Source organism: Stigmatopora nigra, chromosome 21, assembly GCF_051989575.1.
Source record: "Stigmatopora nigra isolate UIUO_SnigA chromosome 21, RoL_Snig_1.1, whole genome shotgun sequence".
Taxonomy (NCBI): domain Eukaryota; kingdom Metazoa; phylum Chordata; class Actinopteri; order Syngnathiformes; family Syngnathidae; genus Stigmatopora; species Stigmatopora nigra.
In genome coordinates, this window is record NC_135528.1 from 7577873 (window position 1) to 7600299 (window position 22427).

The following is a 22427-nucleotide window of genomic DNA, read 5'->3' on the forward strand; positions in this document are numbered from 1 at the left end:
TCTTATCTATTTGTATGTCAATTATAAACAGATGATTACTAATTTGGTCACATTTTTCTTGATGGTTTTGCTTTAGGGACTACAAGCATAGCAAAAAAGCAATGTCAATCAGGTAAGGCCGTTTTAAAATCACTTTATTGTCACGCGTTATTCAGGCAAAGCATATTCTCTTTTCCCCACCCTTTGTTCTTTTTACTGACATAACACATTGGTACAAACAAATTTTAGAAATCTGCACAAGCCGGAGCCTTTGAGGCTAACCTGGCAACAAAAAAAAATAAACTATCAAATGCAATGGCGAAGAACAGTTAAGAAATGTTTTTGTATTGAATTTTTTCTTTTTTTTACAAATGTAATGTCGCTAGAAAATAGGGGGGAAAGCTGGTCGTCACACAAAATATATTACTGAAAACATCTAAATTAGTTTGGTATCAACATCTTTTTAGTTTGAAACTTTTTTTGCTTTTATTTTCTCCCCATAAAGAAAAACAATATGGCGCAAGGAGAAGAAAACACAAGTACACTACAAAAAAATGAAAAAAAAACATGCCGTACACAAGTTAGGAATCAACACGCACAATTACGAGTCCAGCAAAAAGGCAAATATTACAAACCAAGAATAATAAATTAGCTTTACACAGTAGCTTTGCTGTGTTAACAGAGAAGGGGCAGGCTTTCAAAGCAAATCCTATAGATAAAAACCTTTAAAAAACATTATTTTATTATGAGACTACGCACTGGACTAACAGACCACCAGAACTCATCACCACACAGCTAAATGGCCTTTAGACCCCGCCCCCAACTCACCTGAAACTGCCTCGCCCCGCCCCCTTAGCTTGTGTTAAGGCAGTAGTAGGTCACCAAGCGAGGTTAGTGTCCCACTTATTCATTGGCTGCCGCAGAAATGATTGACATATAAAGTCTCAATGTTCATTTGAACGGCAGCTAAGGAATTAAAAGCACACAAACTGCCCTAGAAATCTTTTGAAACCACTGCTCACCTGTGCTCTTTATTTAACCCCGCCCCTTTGACAATGTAAACATGTTCCACTAGATTGTCATTAAGTATTGCTTTCACCTCACATAGTTGTCGAAAGCTAGATTGTTTTTTTTTTCTCGATAGAAACCTATTTCCTAATCACCACAGCCGCAGTAGGAATGCAATATATAGAAATATTTCCTTGTGCTTTTTTCTTCTTTACTTTTGTAACAGTTCACAAAGGAATCTCTCCCTACCTGAATCAGTTAAGGAGAGATAAACCTCAAATTGGGTAGATCTTCAAAAAAAAAAAAAACACTCACGCACACACACACACAAATATACTCATGAATTGACATCCACTCTCATTTTCCCAGAACTGCAACAGTCCTGTACCTTGATTGACCCTCAGCCCTGTCCGACAGGTAAGAAACAGATACACAACATTGTGCATAGAGATAGATTTTGTCACCATTTAGAAAAAAAATCGCGTGAATGGTTTTTCGTGTGTTAATCGTAACACGGCTCCCGTTTGTTTTTGTTTTTTTGGACCCTTAATTTTGTTATTGGCGGTCGAGCGTATCCAATCCGGCAGAAGTCCTCTTCTCCTTGAACATGAACCACAATGGCTACCTACTCAAATTCCTCTTCTTCCTCCTCCTCCAAGTGATTAGAGGTGGTGGGTGTAGCGGGCTCAGAGTCTCGAGAGAGGGTTGCCACAGTGACGATTTGAGGAGAAGCTTGGAGGCCTTCGGGGGCGTCGTCTTCCAGGTTATCGGTGGTGATAATGGCCATGGTGGCGCCGCTCTTTTTGTTTTGGTGGGTCTTGATGTGCTTGGAAAGGTGGTCGCTTCGCATGAAGCGTTTGGAGCACTCGGGACACTCGAAGCGCTTCTCCCCTGTTGGTGGATAGAAACAGTGGTTGTAAATTATTTGGTAGAACGTTTGTAAGGCTGGTGGCGCCGTACCCGTGTGGGTTCTTCGATGTCTCTGCAGTTCGTCGCTCCTAGTGAACCTTTTGCCGCAAAATATCCAATTGCAGACAAAAGGTCTTTCGCCCGTGTGCCAGCGGAGGTGAGCCCTCAGGTGAGAAGTCTTGCCGTAGACTTTCCCGCAGCCTTCCATGTGGCAGATGTGTTGCTTCTTCTTCGTGGGGTCTCCACTGTTTCTGCGCCAGAGGGCAGATGTCTTTTTACCAGGAAACCCGATGGTTCTCCTACATCAGTCAATCGACTCCTACCTTGCCTCTCCATCTCTACAGTTGGGGCAGGAACAGGCCACTCGGCGAAGTCGCTTGCTAGGGGGTCCCTCTTGGTCCGAGGAGCTTTGAACGGACCCCAACTGGTCCGGGCTCATGGACGAGCTGGAGGCCACGTTGCCCACGGCGACTGTCAAGGGGGAAGACTGAACTTTGACCCCGTCCTGTCCTTGCGGTTGACCTGATGGTCAAGAAGCGAGCACAAAAGTAAGCCAAGTTATTCAATTGGGGTGCAGAAATGGAAAGTAAAGTACTAAACTCACCCTGTAGACCAGTGATGGTGAGGGGCAAGCCCTGCACCTGGACTCCGGCATTTCCCAGCCCAGCGATGCTAACCGTCTGTACCCCAGAACCCGGGTTGATCTGAGCTGTGCTCAATGTGAGGGGAGTTCCTCCCAGGGAGACCAATCCTCCACTCCCCACCGTTGTGCCACCGGCCACCGGGGCCAGCGTGAGCTGTTGTGGCATGGCCGCTCCGAGGCTTCCCTGTAGGGAAACGCCGCCGGGGAGCTGCAGCGTTTGCCAGGCAATCTGCCCAGACGGGGACAGCGTAGGTGTGCGAATAAGGACTTGGGCTGGATTCTGAAAGGCCTGAATGGGCTGCAAGGTTTGACCGGAGGCCAACTGAAGAGTCTGAATGCTCTGTTGTTGCTGGCCGTGGTTTTGAGCGGAAGCTTGTGGCTGCAGCTGGATTTGCTGTAGCAACTGATGTCCCACTTGTCCCACAATCACTTGTTGAATGCTTCCCGGGGCGTCCATCTGGCTTTGGACCCCGTTGGCCTGATTCTGACTTTGAGAGTCCGCCTCCGTGCTTTGTGCTTGGGCTTCGCTGGTAGCGGCCTCCATGGCAGAAGTGACCACTTGCGTTCCCTCGGGGGCGCCGTCACCCTCGGCCGCCCCCGAGACCGCCGCGGTCATCAACTGGTTACCGCCGGCGACAGAAAAAGTGCCATCTGCCGATTGGATGAGCTGCACGGCTCCGCCTCCTCCGACGTTATTGATTACTGGCAAAGCAAGGGTCATGCCGCCGAGGTTGATGGGTACCGTGGTCATGACGGGCGTCTGAGAGCCCTGAAGTGTCTGCAGCTGCAGGGGGAACGACTGTGCCGGACGGATTTGCAGTGGGACTGTCTGATTGGCAGTAGTTGACAGAATGGCCTGCTGGTTGGCTGTCTGCAGAATGGTCTGACCGGGGTTCGGACTCTGGATGAGTTGAAGCCCCTCGGGCAGAGTCCCGATGGAAGCCTGCTGAGTTGGGTTGATGTGGATCTGCTGGCCATCTGCGGTCTGCAGGTGAGGGATGACCTGGTACTGGACCCCACCGCCGGCATTGGGCAGGTTTTGAACCTGGATTATTTGGAACTGCTGTTGCTGATTGCCCGCTACACTGTTGGTCCCGGCCATGGCTTTCACCTTTGCAATAGGAAAGCGGTATTGAGACATTGTCAGACCGTGACTACTAAGAGCTATTCCAGAATTTGCCCACCTTGCGTCCAGATGTGCTGTCATTGGGAAGCGTGGTGGCCACCGTCACAGCTACAGGCTGGTTGGTGTTCTCCTTGGCCATGGCGGGTGGCGCCGCGATAATCTGCCAACCGTTCCCCGTGAACTGTGCCGGGACCAGCTCCAGCGGCTGGGGGACGAGGGTCTGGTTGCCAGATGCGTCCACTACAATCTGGCCCTGAAGTTGACCCGCTTGGAGCTGAATCTGACCAGTCTGGAGCTGGATCTGCTGGGGCCCAGCTTGCACCTGGGCCACCTCTCCTCCCGCCTGCCCTCCGATTTTACTGCAGGTGGCCGCCAACAGAGCCAACGGAGAAGGCTGAGAGGAATCCTAGGAAAGGGCAAAGTGGAAGATTACGGAAGAGGAGAAAAAGACTATGCAAATATGCAAACGAGCGCCACCTCAGTGGGAAAGCCAATGGGGAGGAATGGGCATGGATTATTCTGAGCGCAAATACCGCCTGACTGGAGGAGAAAGGAACAGCAAGAGATGGGTGTTGGAAAGAGAAACACAAAGCTGACAGAAAAGAGAGCTGTCAGTAGAAGTGGGCGGCAGTTTTACAGGAAGCGAGTGGGTGGGTGGTTGGGCGGGTGATAACTCCAATGTGTCTCTTTCTGAGAACACCGCAAGAAAATGCTGCCTTCTCTCCGGCTCGCCTCACAAGAACTAACTAGGTCGCGGGCACAACATTTTGTAATACTGCAAATGGACCCCCACGCACAAGCCAAAGCAGCATTTAAAGAAGATGAAACAAACATCTTTAAAATGAAGACATCAAGAACTGGTCAAAAGAGAAGTGTGCCACTAAAACCGCAGGAATCCATAAGCAGAATTAAAGCATTCTGAGGCTAATTCAAAGTGACACTTTCATAGTACAATAGCTGAAGTGTGACAGCCGCGTAAAGCTACTCATGGGGCTTTTGGGGCTGGCGCTCAGCTGGGCTGCGCACAAGCAGGAAGTGAAATTCAGGAGAGAAACGCCCCCAGAGGTCGGCGCTTGCAGCAAGAGAGCAGCACATTTTCTCTGCCTAGGTTGAAGTAAAAGTCTTTTTTGAATACCTGCAAGGGTCCAGAATTCCTCCCCTTTTTGGACACTTTCCCTCCTTCAGTTCCCAAGGATTCCTTCTTGGAGTCTGAAGAACAAAAGCATCAAAGTTAGGAGACCAAAAAATACTCAACGTCACCGTCATTTGAAAAAGAAATTGCAAAATGGATCTAACATAGCCCAACAATTATGACCATTACCAGTATCAGAAACATCACAGGCTTCATAGCTGTCAGGCAAGGAAGGGGAGAATTGGGAGGGAGGAGACGATAAAGGAGGAGAAGAAGGAGGAGGAAGAGGAGGAGGAGGAGGAAAACACCTACCACTCATAACGCATGAATATACCAAGAGGGAGAGGAGGGTGTAGTTCACGGTAGAAGGCCGGCCAGCCGGGAACGGAGGCGGAGGACGGCCTATATGTTGGGCTCTGGGCCGTGGCGGATCTGGCCGTATTCACGAAACCACCCACCGTCCAGGAAGGGCGGAGACACAGCCGAATAGCCCTCCCTTCCCGTTCGCGCTCGACACAAATAACGGAGAAAGCTCCGTCCGCCTCCTCCCGCAAGCCACTGGCGCCCCAAGCACGGCCGTCGTACGACTCCTTAGTCGGATGGAGCGTCCATAAAGATGCACTTTAGCGCCTGTCACGATGGAAAATCCACAACGGCGTTCGTGGTGTGTCACCGACGAGGCCCACCCACTTCCATTTAAGCATCAGGACAACACCCCTGTTGTGCCTGTGCCGTTGCCGCTCTTCTCTTGTCGCTTGCTTCTCCGAGCGCGTCGTCGCCGTCCGCCAGCCCGCACAAAGGCAACCCTTTTTTTTTTATATAATGCTTCGATTCTCTTTTAATTCCTTCACTCGTTCATTTTTGGCCATATAAAAGGGGAGATACGCTCAGATAGCTGTGGCTTTTGTGGGCGGACGCGCTCCTCCCACTTATTCAGATTGGTCCTCGGTTTTGGCGTGCGAGGGTTCAGATGGGAGTTGTATTTTGCACAAGCCTCTCCTCCTCCGCCGCTATTGGACGAGAGGGACTACATTACCCAGGCTACGCCTCAATCTGAGGGCTGCTTGTTAGTCAAGTTGCCGTGAGAGCTCGGGGAGGGGGCGGACACTCTTGTGGAGAGGCGTGTGGGCACCCAATGAAAGCTTGTCATTATAGGACGCCAACATATCTCTCTACTTAGTATTCACAGCGTTCCAAATTCTATCATTTTAAGACATGTTGTCAACCAAAGCAGGAGACAATTGACTCGAAAAAGCCGTCCTATTTCAACTTTATAGTCAACATTTACTGAAATGTCAATGATTGACAATGATGTTGTTTTCTGTACTCGCCCCATCACTGCAGCGTCGCAGGCAGCCAAGTGCCCCCGCCCCCGGGCCACCGTTGCTCAGCAACGAGGGTTGGCCTGGAACAAAGGGGGTGTCGCCCATGCCAAATAATTCCATACTGTCCATTTGAAGTAGAATGTAAACAATCACCATGGATTCGAGCATTTTAAATCGGCGACTCCAATGGGAAAACTAATCATTTAGATTAAAGAACAGTTTTTCCTCTGCACATTCAAAAAATTGAGTATATATTGTTTACAAATTTAACCACAAGGAGGCGCTATTGACAAGATGATTATATACTCTATTAATATAAAAATATAACACATTAGGTAAATTGCCATGATTAATGTATTCATCATAATAATTAATTTCAGTTCCATTAGTTGTGATTATTTTTTAGTTTTCAATGTCACTCAAAAAGAGCTCACCTTACTCTTCAGTACATTTGATGTCATAATATATATGTCTATGTCTAATATGACTTAGTATATGTTTGAGACTAATTTTTTTTCTTATGTGTGTCTCATGTAGGTGGCGTATATTTGTCACCAGACCAAGTGGCGTCAGGGTGTCTACTAAGGTAAGGTTGTTGAGGACAAAATATTTATGACTGACATGATTGGCACATGCCTCTCTTGCGCTTGTGGTTGCGTGTGTGCACGCGTACTAGTCAGCATTCACTCACTCGTCAAATTGGCTTGCTTGGCAAGTTGGCAAGAGCATCATTCCGAGTGGATTAACGACATGGCGTCCTTGTGTCGGGAAAACAAACTGTATTTTGTGTAAATTGCCCATTTAACTCAAAGACGATTTGAGAAGGAGAGTCATAACATTTTGGCCAAATATGGCAATACATAGAATTTGGCAACTTAAGCACAAGTCTGCTTTTAGAATGTAGTATTGTCTCTTAGTTATTAAAATGAACATAAACAAGTCAGTTTTTATCTATTACACATCAAGTAATTGGAGTCGTTAAAATTATTTTGGACGCCAAGAATTTATAGAATGTGTTTGTTGGTATTTACCATGTGCTTTAAAGTGAGTGTGCAAGTTCACTTCATTTTGTAATGTTCAACAGGTAGGGCATCCCCATCGGTGTGTGTTTGTGTGCTTGTACACGGGTGACAATGGGAGGAAGCAAATGACTATACAATTCACCCTGGAGTTATTTATGCGAGCACCTTGACCACCCATGAGACTACAGGAGATGCCTGCAGGTACCGTGAACTTTCAGTGAACTCTGGCCTCATCAATAAAAAGTGTTTCCAAGTAGAAAAGAACACATAATTGACTAAAGTTAAGCGCAATAACAAAATATATATTCCATCCTCCCATTCAGCATGTACAAATTGGATGTCTAATGCTGTCAGTGGTGCTGAAATAGTAGCATTCCCAGTAAGTTCTCCTAGCTTAAATGAATTGGACCTTTATGTATCATTTTCAGTGGCAACTAATCATTTCAATTATGCCTTATTCTTACATTGAAATTTAATATTTTTTGGAATGACTGAAAAGTCCATCAAATGTTTTTCTCGACTGTAACATCCTCTATAATTTATATTGATATATTATACAATGACTACAACTTATATGAGTATCTCTCCTTTTCAGGCAACTGAATTTTCAAAGAGCACATCAGTCCACTTTGAAGAAGATCCTTGGCAACTATAAGAACTGTGGATGACATTTCCAACGACCGACCCTAAGTGGAGGGTGCGACATACCATCAAGGACCAAAGTAAGTGTGCTAAATTGCCTATGTGTAATTGAGTGAAAAACAGGACACGACTTGCTGGCTTGGCTAAACCATCCTGTCTTTGAGCAACTATTGCTACATAGTTTATGTTTGCGCCATGAAGTAGCACAGTCAGAATTGAATAAGGAAAATAGACCCATGGCAAAGATTCCACAAAATTTATTGAAGTTTAGCAAGGAATACGCTATACTACTAGCTTTTAAAATAATAGAGCAGCTCAATTGCCACCCCCCCCCCAAAGCTTATCATTATCTTCTCTCTCTCTTTCATCCTCACGTCCTTCATTTTGTGTCTGAAGGCCAGAATTGCTTGAATTTGTGATAACCAGCTGGTTGAAGTAGTCCCTAATAACCGGTTTGGCTTTGCACATCCTCCCTTCATTGAATATGTCAGAAAAGCACAGCTGAAAAGATTCATTTTGCTCATTGGCTGTGGCTGAACACCACAAAAAATATATTAGCCAGATCACCAAATTTCACAGTAAGTAGCAGGTGATCATAGTTGATGACAAAACCCCCCTAGCAACCAAATTTAAACTGTTAAATTACCTTTTTGGTTGTAGTGCATGGTAAGACCCCCCCTTTATCATCTGACTGAAATATTTTTTTCTTTTAAAGACCATTGAAGTAGTTTTGCTCGAAAGCAATTGTTTTTACGAAACACAAAAAGTGATTTAAGGTGAGCATTGTATCAGGATGTTCCTCCTCACTTTTCCGTCATTATCAGCTTGCTGTTTGACACAATAATCCGACAAACAGTATTTCAGGTTCATGAATTGCGTTTTACAATCAACCACTTTCCGTAAACGCTCCGGCAATTACACATAACTACGCATTGTACAAAAGCCACTTAGCAACCGAGACAATAAAATAATAACATAGAAACAGAAATAAAAAATGCTACCAAACCTACCAAGAATAGTTTTGTCAAGATTAAGGATGTCACTAGGATGCTTTTATTCACCATTTAATGTGCCTACTTTGCATTTATATTATGCACTGGAAATATGAAAGTTGCTTCCACTAGTGTTGAGGTTGTGATTGATACTTTCTGTGATCGATTGGAATCGGAAAAAAAGCAAAGGAAAGGCTATTTTCCGGGGAGGAATCTAACATTTGTTTTGTTGTTGCCTGTCGTAAAAATTCCAAAGGCAGGGCAATCAGTACCCCCTCCTTTCCCCCTTTTTTTCCGGCGCTGAGTGATCCGCCCTAAGGACAGGATGGGATGGACCGGTTCGACAAACAGTCTTACAAGCGTTAGTCTTTAAAATTAAAAAAAAAAATGCACTTGTCATTTTTGACATGTTGAGCCAGGCCACTTAAGTGGATCAGAACTCATGAAGTTGTTTGTCGAGTGTGCTTAAAAACTGCAGGTTTAATTGGAAGAATCAATTTGTGCTTGTAGACAAGTGCTATTCTTTTTTGTCAAATGTCAATGTCTCAAATCATATGTCATACTTTCCTGTGTTTGAACAAATAGTTTTTGGTTAAAATATCAAAATTATGTTTTCACTGTTGAACTTTCAGCTCTTGGTAATAATGTTAAACAATGAAATAGAAACATGCTCTCAAAACATAATTGTAATTTAGAATTCCCAACATTGAGCATCAAAATGTACATTTAGGAGGCATTAAAACACTTCATCCTTTACTTAGTGTCAAATAGTTCCAAACAATTGACTATTTTGGACTCAAATCCCACTGCTTCGGTCGCTCCGCCTTCTTTTTTTTCCCCACGAAAATTGATGGCATACCGAAGGTTTGACAAGCAAGAGACAACCTGCGTTGGCTTCTGATTGGCCCACGGGCCATCGAGGCTTCCAACGCACGAGGAAGCAACAAGTACAAAGGAGCAAACAAGCGCACGCTACGTACGCGGCGTACAACACAACTTGACAGCTCAATTATGGCTGCAACTCTTCTGTTGGTAAGTTTACATTTCTTCTTACAATATTATTACTATAGGGTTCAATGTATAGTTAGTTTAGAAACTGCATTATAGTGGAATTCAGTTATCTATAAAGATAAAGCTAAACCTAAGATCTGCTCACTTGTTAGATAATCTGCTTTTTATTGTTTTATATTAGAAAAAAATAGACTGCTTCATCTAAATTTTTACAATCAAATTCTTGTGCCTGTTCTAAAATATCGACATGACCCCACAGGAGGACCCCTGGCCGAGCAGCGCCATGTCTGCGGCCACTTGCGGCCGAATCTGCGAAGGAAATTCATTTTCCGACGGACCTGCGGCATTCCCTAAGGGCTTTCACCCGTGGAAAAGGAGCGTCCCGCCGCCCACATGTCTCACCTCCCTCGGGGTCCCCCCCAAAAGCAACGGGGTGGGATTCCCGGACGACCCCGGCGCTTTCTCGGTGACCAACCCCGACGGGTCTGCGTCTTACCAGAACGTCGGATGGCCCGAAAGCACTTTCCCAATTGAACGACGTTCAGTATTCGTCACCAAGATGCCCACTTCTGTAGAAGCCATCGCCGGAATGTTCCCGCGGCTTCGCCCGCAGCCTTACCAGCCGTGGTTCAAGCCCATGACGGATGGCGGAAATGGCCCTTCATCTTCTTGGTGGGACACGGGCGCCACTTGGGCGGAGAGTTCCGACCGAGCCGGCGGGGGCGCCCCGTCTCTGGCCGGGTCGGGGTCCCCCGAGAACGGCCCCGGAGCCGTCCGCCAACTCCACTCGTACGACGGCTCGCGAGCACCGTACTTGGAGGCCAACTTCACCGGTTCCTCCGCCAGGAGCCCCCCGGTCCCCGTGGCCTCCTCCTCCTCCTCGCGGTCCTCCCGTCGCCCCACGAGCCGAGCCACCTGCGGGTGCCCCAACTGCCAGGAAGCGGAGAGTCTCGGTCCCGTGGAGACCGACCCCGGGCGCCGGGCCGTCCACAACTGCCACATTCCGGGTTGCGGGAAAGTGTACGGCAAGACGTCCCACCTGAAAGCTCACCTCCGCTGGCACACCGGAGAGAGGCCCTTTCTGTGCAGCCAGCTTTTCTGCGGGAAGCGTTTTACTCGCTCCGAAGAGCTCCAAAGGCATCTTCACACACACACGGGGGAGAAGCGCTTCGAGTGCGCCGTGTGCCACAAGAAATTCATGCGCTCCGACCACCTGAGTAAACACGCCCGGACACACGGCGGAGAGGAGGAAGCCGCCGGGAAAGGCAACGCCGTCGTCAGGCAGCCTCCGGAGATAAGCACTACTGTCCAGGAGAAATAGGCTTGGTTTTTTTTCCCCCGGACAAAGGCACTTTAAAATGAATATCACATTGATGAACACCCTTACTTACTTTTAAAAAAAAAACAATAAAAATGACCATTTGTATTCACTCATTTGTCTGTGTTTCAATGTGTGTTTCTGCTTTTAGTCAAAGGTAAGTATTCATTTTATTTCCTCTTATTTTGTGGTTGAAACAAAAAGTCATTGTCTTATGTGTGTCAATAATATAGGTCAAAGGTCCTTATTGTTAGGCAGCTTATTTGGAATAACTCTGTCGAATGACAATAGCAAAACGTCCATAATATTTGTACCTATGATGAAAAATGCCCAGTTATTGTGGTTGGATTCAGGTTGAGCGCATCAACAGGTTCTGTTTCTGATTCATTTGTTGACCTCGTGGCAAAATGCCAAGAGTTGTTTTGTAACCGTAAATTGCATCTTAAACCGAAGCAGCATTCCAAAATGTCAAATCACATTGATCAAAGTATCCTCGGCATACTTCACTTATTTTCTACTTGTTTTCCTTGTAACCGTGGACACGCAAATCAAATGTTTTCCCCAAATGTCACGCTTTTCTTTCATTTTGTGTACATCAACACTGACTATCCAAATCTGTTGACATTTTTTTTATGAACAAAAGCATCATTGTTTGAAAAGTCAAGCTCTTTTATTGTGATAGTTAAACAAGCCACACAGCAAAACTCCCTACAAATACTCCAAATGAGATGATTCACTTATTGCTGATTTTTTTTTCTTCTTCTTCTTTTAGGCCGAGGAGACAAGAAACCAATATTGCAACTTAAGTCAACTCATTGAAAAATATTACAGGTAATATATCAAGTCATCAGAAAATAAATGATAATAAATAGTACTGTTCTGGCTTGGCAACAAAAAAACAACAACAAATAGACAAATAGAGCAGCTATTGCTGTAAACATTGCCTCAAATTCCAACAGACAAGTGCATGAAAGTGGAAAAGCACTCTCCCATTTTGGATCTCGGTACCTTTTCGACTTTAGCTTGGACGTGTACCGAGAAATTACATATTTTAATAAGTAGAACGTACGTTATGGGTCCAGTTAAGTCGGCTACAGCAAGTTTACTTCTCGTTTGAGGTCACGCGTTTATGCTTCTTTTCACAAATGTTGCATTTTGATTGTTAGTTAGTCCAGTGGATTTGTTCCCGCAAACCTAATGCCCAATTTAGCATTGAAAAATAATCATTTCAAAACTAATAACTTCACCGTCACTCAGTAGTATGATACAAAACAAGTGCAAGTCTAAAAATAAAAAGCCTGGAATGCAATGTCAGTTGATCAGTTGACATAAAAAAAATAAAAATAAAAAGACAAACGAATCATTTTAAAAAAAAAAGTCTTAACACTTAACATAAATAGTCAATTAACCCAAAGTCATAAAGCACAGCATTTGATAGTGAATTGAAAAAAATGGCGTATCTCAAATTGGCCACAAGAGGGCGTTCAAAGTCTTAGAAAGTTTAGACAAAATACCAATAGAAATTCACGCACATATAAATTAGAGTAGAAGACTTGGATCAGTGCTACTACTTCAGATCTAAAACCATAATCTGCAATACTGTACTGGCCATTTCAGTCCCAAAGTCTTTTACTAGGATTTGTATTTTCTGATCCATAGTAAATGTAGAATTGAGTCCAACTGATTGTCTTTCTTTTTGTTTCACTGCCAGGGTTCACCAAGTGGCATCTTGACATGAACCGTCATCTCCACCGAATGGTCGGGTGGGCGTTCTCTCCGGTAAGTTACCGTCTTCTCGTTGCTTGTGGGGATGTACGATAATTCCTGAGATCAAATCAGTTCAAAAGTTATCTTGCCATATTAAATTGGAATGGTGAGGTCTGAATTCATTCAAATATCATTCAGAATATATAATACTGCATATAGGAAATAATAGTTAACATTGGAAATGTAATCTCCAATGTGAGATTGAATTATTTAATAGTAAGTTACTTCTATTTCTGTCTAGGATTGAGTTAACATTGTAATTTATAAATGAAGAGAGTATCCAAAATGCTGCCAATCCAATCCCTAGAAATATTCCCTTAAGAGGTACTTTTAGGAATTGTACTTGTAGTCACCAAGAGAAGCGCAGTAAGTCAAAGCTCCACTCTAAAACAGCTCCGTCACCCTCCCCCGGCATTTTCTGGCCACTTCCATAAATCAAAAGCACTTGCATATCCCAACACTGTGTTTACTAAAGTTGGGAGGCCAGCGGAAATGTAAAACACAGATGGAAATTTGCTGGCCCGACTACCTCACAAACAGTCATGTAAAAAAATGTCACTTGTCCACCAATGAGCTTACCTTGCCCGTGCAGTTGTATTCTCTGTCTTTGTCGGCCTCTCTTGGCGACCAGCCTCTTTTTTGCAAAAGAAGCCTGGACACGGCCACCACCACCAACCCACAAAGAACCGTTAGGGCGCATACGCTAAGGAAGGTTCCGACTGCCCGACCTCTGCTGGCACACTCTGAAAACACACGCAAAAAGGTGTAAATACCATATTTTTCTCATAGTTTTAACTAGGCCTGAAATTTAGACTCGGGCCAAAAAAACGTTTAGCGGGCCAAATATGGGCCCCCGGGCCATAGGTTTGACACCCTACTTTAGTGTTATGGGGTCAAATCAAGAGTTTGTGTTGTTGAAGGGATGAATAAGAATATGAAATATGTATATTTGCAAAGCCTTATGCAAATGACAGCCTCCCAGCTCAAAACAAAGAGCCCAAAGACATTTGGGGAAGAAGGTTGCCACGGAAACCTGGCTCCCGCGACACCCGGGAGGAGTCGGCGTCGTTCGGCACAGTGTCCCGTCGGGTGGAGGGGACCGGCCGGGCGGGGGCAGATGAAGGGGGGGAGGGAAAGGCACAATGGGCAGTTTTGTTCCAAAACCCCAGCGGCCGGGAACTGTAACACTCGGATGTGCCACGACAAAGTGTGTGAAAGTGTAAACTTGAACCTGAACATGTGTGTTTCAAATTGCCAGTGTGAAAGGTGCAAATGGAGAATGCAGCTGCAGAAGTGACAGCGGCAGACTGGCTGACTCAAATGCGGCGTGGGTACGTACCTGCTTGGGTGCTGATGTGAAGCCGCTTCCGTCCAAATTGGGAGCTCATTTCAAACCAGTAGCGGCAGTTGTCGCTTCCCATGTACATGCATTGAATCCGTTTTCCTCCTGTTTGGGAGAAACACCAACAACATTTGGGGACATTCTTTACTCAAACATTGTCTAAATTGTCTTTCTTTTTACTGATAATAATTGTAATAAGATAAAAAAAAAACACTGTCAATCTGATTGTATTTTGAAACATATTTTTTACTGTTTTTTTTTATATTTACAGGTTGTCCATCTCCTTGTGCCCTGCAGTTGGTTGACCACCAATTCTGGCGCCCATTGTTGGCTGGGACAGGTGCCAGCACCCCCGCGACCCTTGTGAAGATAAACGGTAAGGAAAATAAACAACCTATTTATAGTAAAATAGTTTAGTGCCTATTTTAAAACTGTAAACCCCACTCTAGTAACATGTTTTATTAGAACACAGATTAATCTCTTAACATACTCGCCTACGTCATTTCAAAGAAAAAGCGCTTTACCCGACTTGTCTTCGCCGTCGTAAACCACGTCCGTCTCGCAAGTTTGGTTACAACGTCCCGCCTCTTGTTCTTTCAACCCGTGAGACATATGACAATCCACGCACTCCCTGTAAAAACAACATCCTCATCACTAAATGTCCATTTTGAAAAACCAAAAACAAAGCACTTACCAGTTAGACGCGCATGAACTTTGACACGCCGGACATCGCTCACAGAATTCTCCAGAGTACCTGTGATCGTCACACGTGCATCGACCACACTCGCATACGCCCCGCCCACCGCACAGCAAACCGTCGGCCGACTGACAGGTAGCCGTGGAAACGGGACAAGCGCAGCTCTCGCCCGTCCACTCTTCATCGCATACGCAGTCCCCCAAGACGCACAGGCCGCGTCCTGGTAAACAAACAGAAGCCATTTTTTCGTGATTTAACTTTGCAGTTCACGTAGAATTGCGTCTTTCCAACAAAAAGAGAAAAAAATCTCACCCCCGCACAGTAGTCCGCCTTCGTACGAACAGGAGAAGTCATCGCTCTGGCAGTATTTCCCGTAGACGCTGCCAAGTCGACTGGGCTCGCACACGCAGCTCCCGCATTCGCACGCTCCCCGACCGCTGCAGTCCAAATCCGAGCCTTCCGCCCGACAATCCCAGTCCGATTGATTGACGAGTCCTCGAAGCGGTCCCCCTTCGTCGTCGTCCGTCGTACCCTGACACGGCGACCGCTCCGCCTCGCCGCATCCTCCCGTCGACTCGCAAGCGCACCGACATTTGGCGTGGATTCTCACGATGGCCGATTCGTTGTAGCCCACCGGTTGAATCGTCGCTAGGATGTCTTCATTTGATCCGTTTTCTGGGCAAGAACGCAAGCCCACGGTGATATTGAAGTAGACCTACGTTGGGTTGGAAAAGCAAACTTGGAATTATTCCAATTTGTCAGGGTTTGCGTCAATAACGGGATTAAAGAAAACTGACCTTTATACTTTATTTTGTCTATGTCAGTTAACGGATTCGTTAGCATAGAAAAGTGTAGACCTTTTTTTGTTTGTTTTATTTCGTCATTTTGATAAGCATATTGGGTACTTTCCATCATTTGGTTTATTCAGAAAAAGCACTGAGGCGTGATTCAGTGGGAGGAGAGGCAACTCATGAGGAGATTAGGGAGTGAAAAGAAAGCAAAGTGGACACAACAAAGTCTTTGCTGCTATGCGCTACTCTGAATGGAACTCCATTTTTACACATTACACGGGTGTGTGTGTGTGTGTGTGTGTGTGTGTGTGTGTGTGTGTGTGTGTGTGTGTGTGTCAAAATCCCGCAATCTTATAGATGTGTCAAAAAGTCAAGTGTCCAAACACTTATCTCACAAAGTAATACTATCCAATCGGAATACAAAGTGAATTGTTCTGAGTTTATTCATAAATATTTCCGTAAATATCATATGCAACATTTATTAACAATATAATTCAAGCTTCAACTCTAACTGCATTATTTTCATTGCACCTTATTAAATCATCTATATTTTCCTCATCTCTTATAGCATCAGAAATGATGGTCTTACGGTCTGGTTGGGCTGCACTCCTGAGCAACTCCATTCTTTCGCCGTGGTGCCTTCAGGACACACGGGTATCACGGACGTCCAGTACCTGGCCACCGCCTCGTCGTCTACCGACACCGACAATGTCACATCGGTCAGTAAACTCTGTTAAAAAAAAAAAAAAACACACAAAAATGACAATTTGATAGTGAATTGTCCTCAAAAACCACTCATTTTTCTCTGTATGGGTAAAAGAAGGTGGGAGTGAAAATAGAATCTTTGTATTCCCTACATAGTCGGGACACCTAAATTGGGGGAAGGAATGGGCAGGCAGTGAGGGGGGGTTTGTGATGGCCATTACAATAAGCGCTAGTGTTCAAATTCAGCCGCCTGCGTGCTGCCAGATCTCTGGATTCGAACAAATCTGGAATGAAACAATTGGAGCGCTGTGCCGCTCACCCACCCGTGAGATTACGGCCCCGAACAAACTGCTAGTCATACACTAACACCTATTATACAAAGGCATTTCTTACTTTTCATATTCAAAATATTGCATTTCCTTATTTTAGGGCAGAAATATGGAGTGTGAAGTACCTTATACGAGTCCACCACCAGATCGATGAGGTTCGGAGACTGGAAGAACTCGATTTTGCCAAGGTAGGAACCAGGTAGTAAGCGGACCAACTCCTACAGGTAGAAAAAGAAATTGCAGTGGGGTCCAAGTCTCCTCAAGGCTATGTTGACATATTTGTACGTGGTTACTTTTTCCATGAACGCTTTGTCGTGCTACTTTGGAAAGTCTTATGTGAGTTGTTTTTATGATGCAAGGGGACACACATGAACAGTCTGTTGATTGCTCCAAAAGGCCTTCATGACGCCATTAGCACGCCACGCACCCCCCAGTCAGCACTTTGCACTCATTAGCCTGCTTTTTAAAGTCATTCAATTGTACATTGACGTGTAACATGGCTTCTTTGTTCAGGGGTTTGAAAATGGACCATTAAAAGTTAGCATTAACTTGAGCCATGATATTGGCCATGGATCCTTTTTATTAAATTTGATTATTATATATTATTTTCAATTTATAGGCTGTTAAGTAAATGTTTGACTTTTTTTTTGGGATACTACATATTTTCTCCAAAATAATAACTGCTAAGTATCATTTCAAATTTAGCAATGTTCTTGTTTTGGGTGAATATTTAACCCTACTAAATTTTAATGTTAGTACTTATGGATCTCATATTATTATTATTGTTTTACCTCATACCACCTGTACATTTGTTTCTCCACGGCAAAAATGGAGTAAATATGATTTTCCAGCAGCTTTTCAGATAATTGGCCCAGACTTGGATGATCCTACAGTTGGAAATCAAGACATTAAAAGGGACTTCTTTTCAGAATTAATCCATTTTGCCTCTTGTCTACGGCACACTCACCATTTTGGTGCTGCCAGTGTAGACGTTGTTTTCCAGGTGGCACAAACCGTCATGAGGAACCACGATTCCCGCTAAACGGCTGTCCAAAGCCAGGTGAGAAGGCTGGTCGGTCATCAGAAGCAACAGACGTTTGGCCTCGGGACGCCAACCCACGGCCCCCTAAAGATCGGAAGAGAGAGACGCAGTTGAGCGGAAATAGCATCCACATTCTTTGCCTCTGGCCTGGCTGAGTTCTCATCGCTGTTATGTTGACTTGTTTGCAGAATCACGCTGAAACTACTTGGCCAATTTCCGTTCAACTCTGGAGTTTTCGGGAATCGGGATTTTGAAGTGGAGTCACTTGAAGCTTGGTGAGTTTTTGTTTTGTTTGCCTCTACAAGGTTTGAAATAGGGACGTTTGGTTGACTAATTAATGCTCGTATATCAAATGGCTGCTGATCGAACCCCAATGGCCATTAAATTTTTATCAATGAGAGTTAGTCATTACGCTGGAATCTGCGTTAAATGGCGCCCGTCAGCGGAATCCCAAATGGTGACGCCCTACCACAATGGCGGAAGCTCATAGCTCAACCGCAGGGGGGCCGTGAGTCATGTCATGCAGGGGGGCCCCCGAGTAAGCCACTAGACTGCAGGGAAAGCCCACGACACTTCTGGCTCCACAAATAGACTCTCCATTATGTCATGCCTATCTTATTAGTTTGCCGGCGTTCCTTAAATATACACACAGACCCCCTTTTCTCCCACAGTCTATGACACAGACATAAACAGGGGGGGGGGGGGGGGGGGTGTTACTACTGGGAGAACTTTTTTTTTTTTAGGTTTTTTTTCCCAAGAGCTAAACCAACTCAGAGTCGAATGTTTGAAATTGGAGTAAGTTAGCACATGTGTTATGTTATGTACTTACATTTTCCACATCAGTCTTTATGTTCTGTTGCTGACAAGCAGGCAAAAAAAATGAATGAATGAGCATATAGACACCTCTTTAAAAATATACGTCTACGTCTTAACTCATTCGCCGCCGTCATATTTGAAATTTCATGCCTTAAAAAAATAGGTTTACTTATTTATTTATCTATTTTAAATATATGTATTACACTAGTTTATGGGTATGTATTTTTAGATAAAATGCCCTCAGTATATTGTTAATCTAAATATAGTATTTGCTTTTTTAATCTCACCTAAAAATACTTCATCCAATTATATTCATGATTTAATATCTCTGATTAATCATTTTTTAAAACTTAATTAATATTAGGTATGTTCATTTAAAGTCATTCTTGTTATTGTATTATTTAGAGATCATAAATGGGTAAATCTCCTTAATGGCTACTATTGACAGGGATAGACATTTTGCATTGGAACTCACACACACCTGACAGACGGTTGCCTGCAGCATGGCGTCCAATCCCCCCTCCGGCGTATCCATGTTCCCCGAAATCCGCTGGCGTTTGATCACGCGTGTGAACTCGCTCATGTTTCCAGTCATGCTCAAAACGTGGTGGAAGCCGTGGGCGGGCCGGCAGCGGATTTCGTAGTCGCTGAGGGAGAAGAACAAAAAAAAAAAAGATTCCAACACAAACTCGTACCGATTGGAACATTGACATTCAAAAGTTTCTCAGTCTAACCCACCCACAGCGGCTTATCGGTGGAACAATGGCGCGCTATAAAAATGCAAAGTCACTCTGAGTCATACGGGAAATTAGAGAGACACTTTTCACACATGCCGTCCTCTTATAATATATATTTTCAAATTAAGTCAATGGACGGATGGAACCAGAGAGGAATGTCCAATTTTCTGACAGCATTCCTTATCTTAAAACCTTTAAAAAACTATTTTCAGAGCACTTGAACTCTCAACACTTGTTCCCACAATCTTCAAAAGCAGATGTCAGCCATCTTGGAGATAAATCCATCATACCTATTAATATCTGAGAGCAGATGTAGAGCTGATGTCTCAGCCTCGTGACCTGAATCATCTTTTAGTCACGCTGCCCTCACTGCGCCATTTTTTTCCCCATGCTAGCATCGCTAACTTTAACTCATTTGACGTTTCAACAAAAAAAAATGGCATTCTCTAGTTTAAATAAACTCTCACCTCAGAAACATTCACTCCCCTAAAATTCTAATCCAATCAACAGGTGATGTTCCCTACCTGCATGGGTTGTTGATCTTCGTAGGATGCACGTTGATGTAAGGAGATACGGGTTTATCCACAAAGGACCCAAAACCCAGCCACAGATCCGAAGCATACTCCGCCATGCGTAGTGACAAAGCCACGCCCACCGTCTTGAGCTGCAAATCAGGTAAGTCCCTTTGAATCCTTCTTTCAATCTTCTTCAAAACGTCATTTGTTCACTCACATGATCGAGGTTTTCTTGCATGGACGCGGAAACGTCCACCAAGTAGTAAAGATCCACCGGATAGCGCGCTAGCTGCTTTATGGCTACGACAAAACTAGCCTCAGAACCTGACAGCACACACACCAAAACAGTTTAATTTACAAAAAATCTTTTTTTTCAGTGTAGCTTTGCCTTACCTGGCGTTAGCGTGATGCTAATATCTCTCGGGTTCACTTGCGTTCCCCCCACATCGGCGTCCACTTCTACTTTTACACCCGATTCTGTGAATTCGGGTCCACAGCCACTTCTGAGCAAGTTGGTTTGGAGGTCGCAACGGTGTCGAACACCAGACCCATCCAGAAAATCCTTAAGTCAAAATTTCAATTCAGAGAATGACGAAAACACAATTGCCCAACACAGAAGTATGTCACACTTTGTAGCTTTAGACTGGATTAGTGGCCTTTGCTCCTTAGGCGCCACACACAAAAAAAATGGAGCTATTCATACTTTAAGAATTTTCTTGAATACTTTCACACAGCTAATGATGCCAGAAAAGGTCAAATTTCCCAACACCTGAAGCTTGTAAACACGCTTGCGCGACTTTCTAGTTCCCAAACATGCTTCTGTCTAGTGTTTTTTTTTTTTTCACTTATTCAAGGCTGGGCAGAAAAGGCTTTTTAAAAAAAGGAACTCCCAAGCAGACGCACGGCGTGGCAGCCATGACTAGACTAAACATATGGCTGAAATGTGGCTATGCCACTGCTGCTGCTGCTGCTATGTGAGAAAGAATAGAAATGGAATGGAAACATTGGGTCGATCCACACAGGGCGAGCATGAAACATCATGTTCACATGTGTGGATGGGGCAAAAGTGGACAGGACAGACAGTCATGCTAGGAATGTCAGCGGAGAGACAAACTCGGAAGAAGAGCTGCCTCAAATTATTTCGACAATTCCATTCATCCTCTATTATTTCCCGACCAGTCAGGCGATTGGTTCAGATCTTACATTGTAGTGCCCGGCAAAATATCGTTGTAGATATCATTCATTTACCCTAAAAAGTGATAAAGATAAGCATCTGCCTTCATTGCAGACCAAAAAATTGCAAGAATATAGGCTGTTTTTTTTGGTTTTAAATTTGAAAAATAGTTTTTTTAAAGTAAACCGCTGTTTTTTTGAATGAAAATGCCTAAATGCATTGATTTCTTTCCTCTTTTAATTAAAAAAATCAAAAATAAATTGCTTTTAATACATTAGCAAAGGAAAACCCGAATATTTACCGGTACAGCATCCATAAAGATTTAGTCCTGTTTGAGGATTAGTGTATGGTTTTGTAGACCTGAATTTCAAAGCATTTTTTTTTTATGTTTGACATACCTCTTTGAAGCACCAGGAACACTGCGGTCCACGTCGGAGACACTCTTGGCAAGAAGTAATTGCAAGCGAAGAGCACCAGTTGTCGCCTGTCATGGGAAAAAAAAGACAATTTGCATAATAAGTGGGAGCTTTTGTATCACATTTTCATGATGGAAGGAAAAGCTTTGCTGTTTTTCATCACAGGCGACCTACTTTGGCATGTGTCAGACTGACTGTGGTGGGAAACACAACGCACTGGAGTCTGGAAACAGGTGCTTGTTCAACAAGGCTCATTACATCGCTCAATCATCGCACATTATGTCCACTCACGCATTAAAAGAGCCGCTAACGTGAGCGCTCTAGCTAGCAAGCTCCATTTATGCACTCGCATTATTTCACGGCTGACTGAAGCTAGCTTTAATGATTCATTACAATGATGTCGCTGCTGAAATCACATTTTTTTATAGATGGAAATGTCGTTTCTAAGAGGGGATCTAGCACTATAAATGTTTTTGATGAGTCTATTCATAAAAATACAGATCAAACTTTTATCTCAATATCCAAAATATCGTCATACATAGGAAATACAGTTCAAGCTTTCTTCTGTTAATGCGGTAGTTGGAGAAAATGAAGACAGAATGGACGTTATTGTCGATAATGACTTTCTAATTGGACTTTAATGATGTTCCACTTACCCAGATGGGAGGTCCCAGCGCTGAGAGACGCTACGAGCAGAAGACACAGAGGGACGCTGCCATATGTCAATGGCCAGGAAGTCATATTATCCACGCCGGGTGGGGGAAGCAGTCCGAGCGGAGAGACTCACTGCCAGCGCCTCGGAGAGCTGGGACGCCTGGTAGAGCGGGGACCGCGCGTCCGCCGCCTGGCCAACAAAAGCCGGGAATGGCGCAGCCAGCCGCGGGGCATTGTTCCTGGGCCAAGAACCTTCTAATCCCGGGGAGGAGGTATTCACATCCTCCGGTCCCAATCAGCTTAGAGGGGTGAACCGGCGACGGCGCCGGGAGGGC

At 44.5% G+C, this 22427-nt stretch overlaps 3 protein-coding genes and 1 long non-coding RNA gene across 5 annotated transcripts; 2 read left to right on the forward strand and 2 right to left on the reverse strand.

Moving 5' to 3' along the window:
* Positions 1 to 126: 126 nt before the first annotated feature.
* sp4 (sp4 transcription factor) lies at positions 127 to 5712 on the reverse strand. 2 transcript variants are annotated; one of them, XM_077743902.1, is made up of 7 exons: positions 5110 to 5712; positions 4801 to 4874; positions 3724 to 4071; positions 2501 to 3650; positions 2220 to 2418; positions 1948 to 2141; positions 127 to 1878 (listed from the first exon to the last, which is right to left on the reverse strand). In XM_077743902.1, exons 1-7 carry the CDS (start codon positions 5114 to 5116, stop codon positions 1613 to 1615), a joined length of 2238 nt encoding a protein of 745 aa, XP_077600028.1. In that variant the 5' UTR covers positions 5117 to 5712; the 3' UTR covers positions 127 to 1612. The 2 variants fall into 2 exon arrangements, with proteins under 2 accessions (XP_077600028.1, XP_077600027.1); XM_077743901.1 differs by having other exon boundaries at positions 1948 to 2147.
* Positions 5713 to 10036: 4324 nt separating this feature from the next.
* sp8a (sp8 transcription factor a) lies at positions 10037 to 11157 on the forward strand. Its single transcript, XM_077744039.1, has one exon. It carries the CDS (start codon positions 10037 to 10039, stop codon positions 11108 to 11110), a length of 1074 nt encoding a protein of 357 aa, XP_077600165.1. The 3' UTR covers positions 11111 to 11157.
* A 598-nt stretch (positions 11158 to 11755) lies between these two features.
* Positions 11756 to 22244, reverse strand: itgb8 (integrin, beta 8). Its single transcript, XM_077743932.1, has 16 exons — positions 22095 to 22244; positions 21421 to 21506; positions 20242 to 20410; positions 20066 to 20172; positions 19858 to 19997; positions 19078 to 19243; positions 17706 to 17864; positions 17530 to 17625; positions 16864 to 16956; positions 16294 to 16434; positions 15226 to 15628; positions 14911 to 15133; positions 14741 to 14847; positions 14214 to 14321; positions 13454 to 13617; positions 11756 to 12931 (listed from the first exon to the last, which is right to left on the reverse strand). Exons 1-16 carry the CDS (start codon positions 22177 to 22179, stop codon positions 12809 to 12811), a joined length of 2370 nt encoding a protein of 789 aa, XP_077600058.1. The 5' UTR covers positions 22180 to 22244; the 3' UTR covers positions 11756 to 12808.
* Positions 17718 to 21674, forward strand: LOC144215127 (uncharacterized). Its single transcript, XR_013330352.1, has 4 exons — positions 17718 to 17889; positions 17969 to 18055; positions 19844 to 20008; positions 21604 to 21674. It is a non-coding gene; the product is annotated as an uncharacterized LOC144215127 (long non-coding RNA).
* Positions 22245 to 22427: the final 183 nt, after the last annotated feature.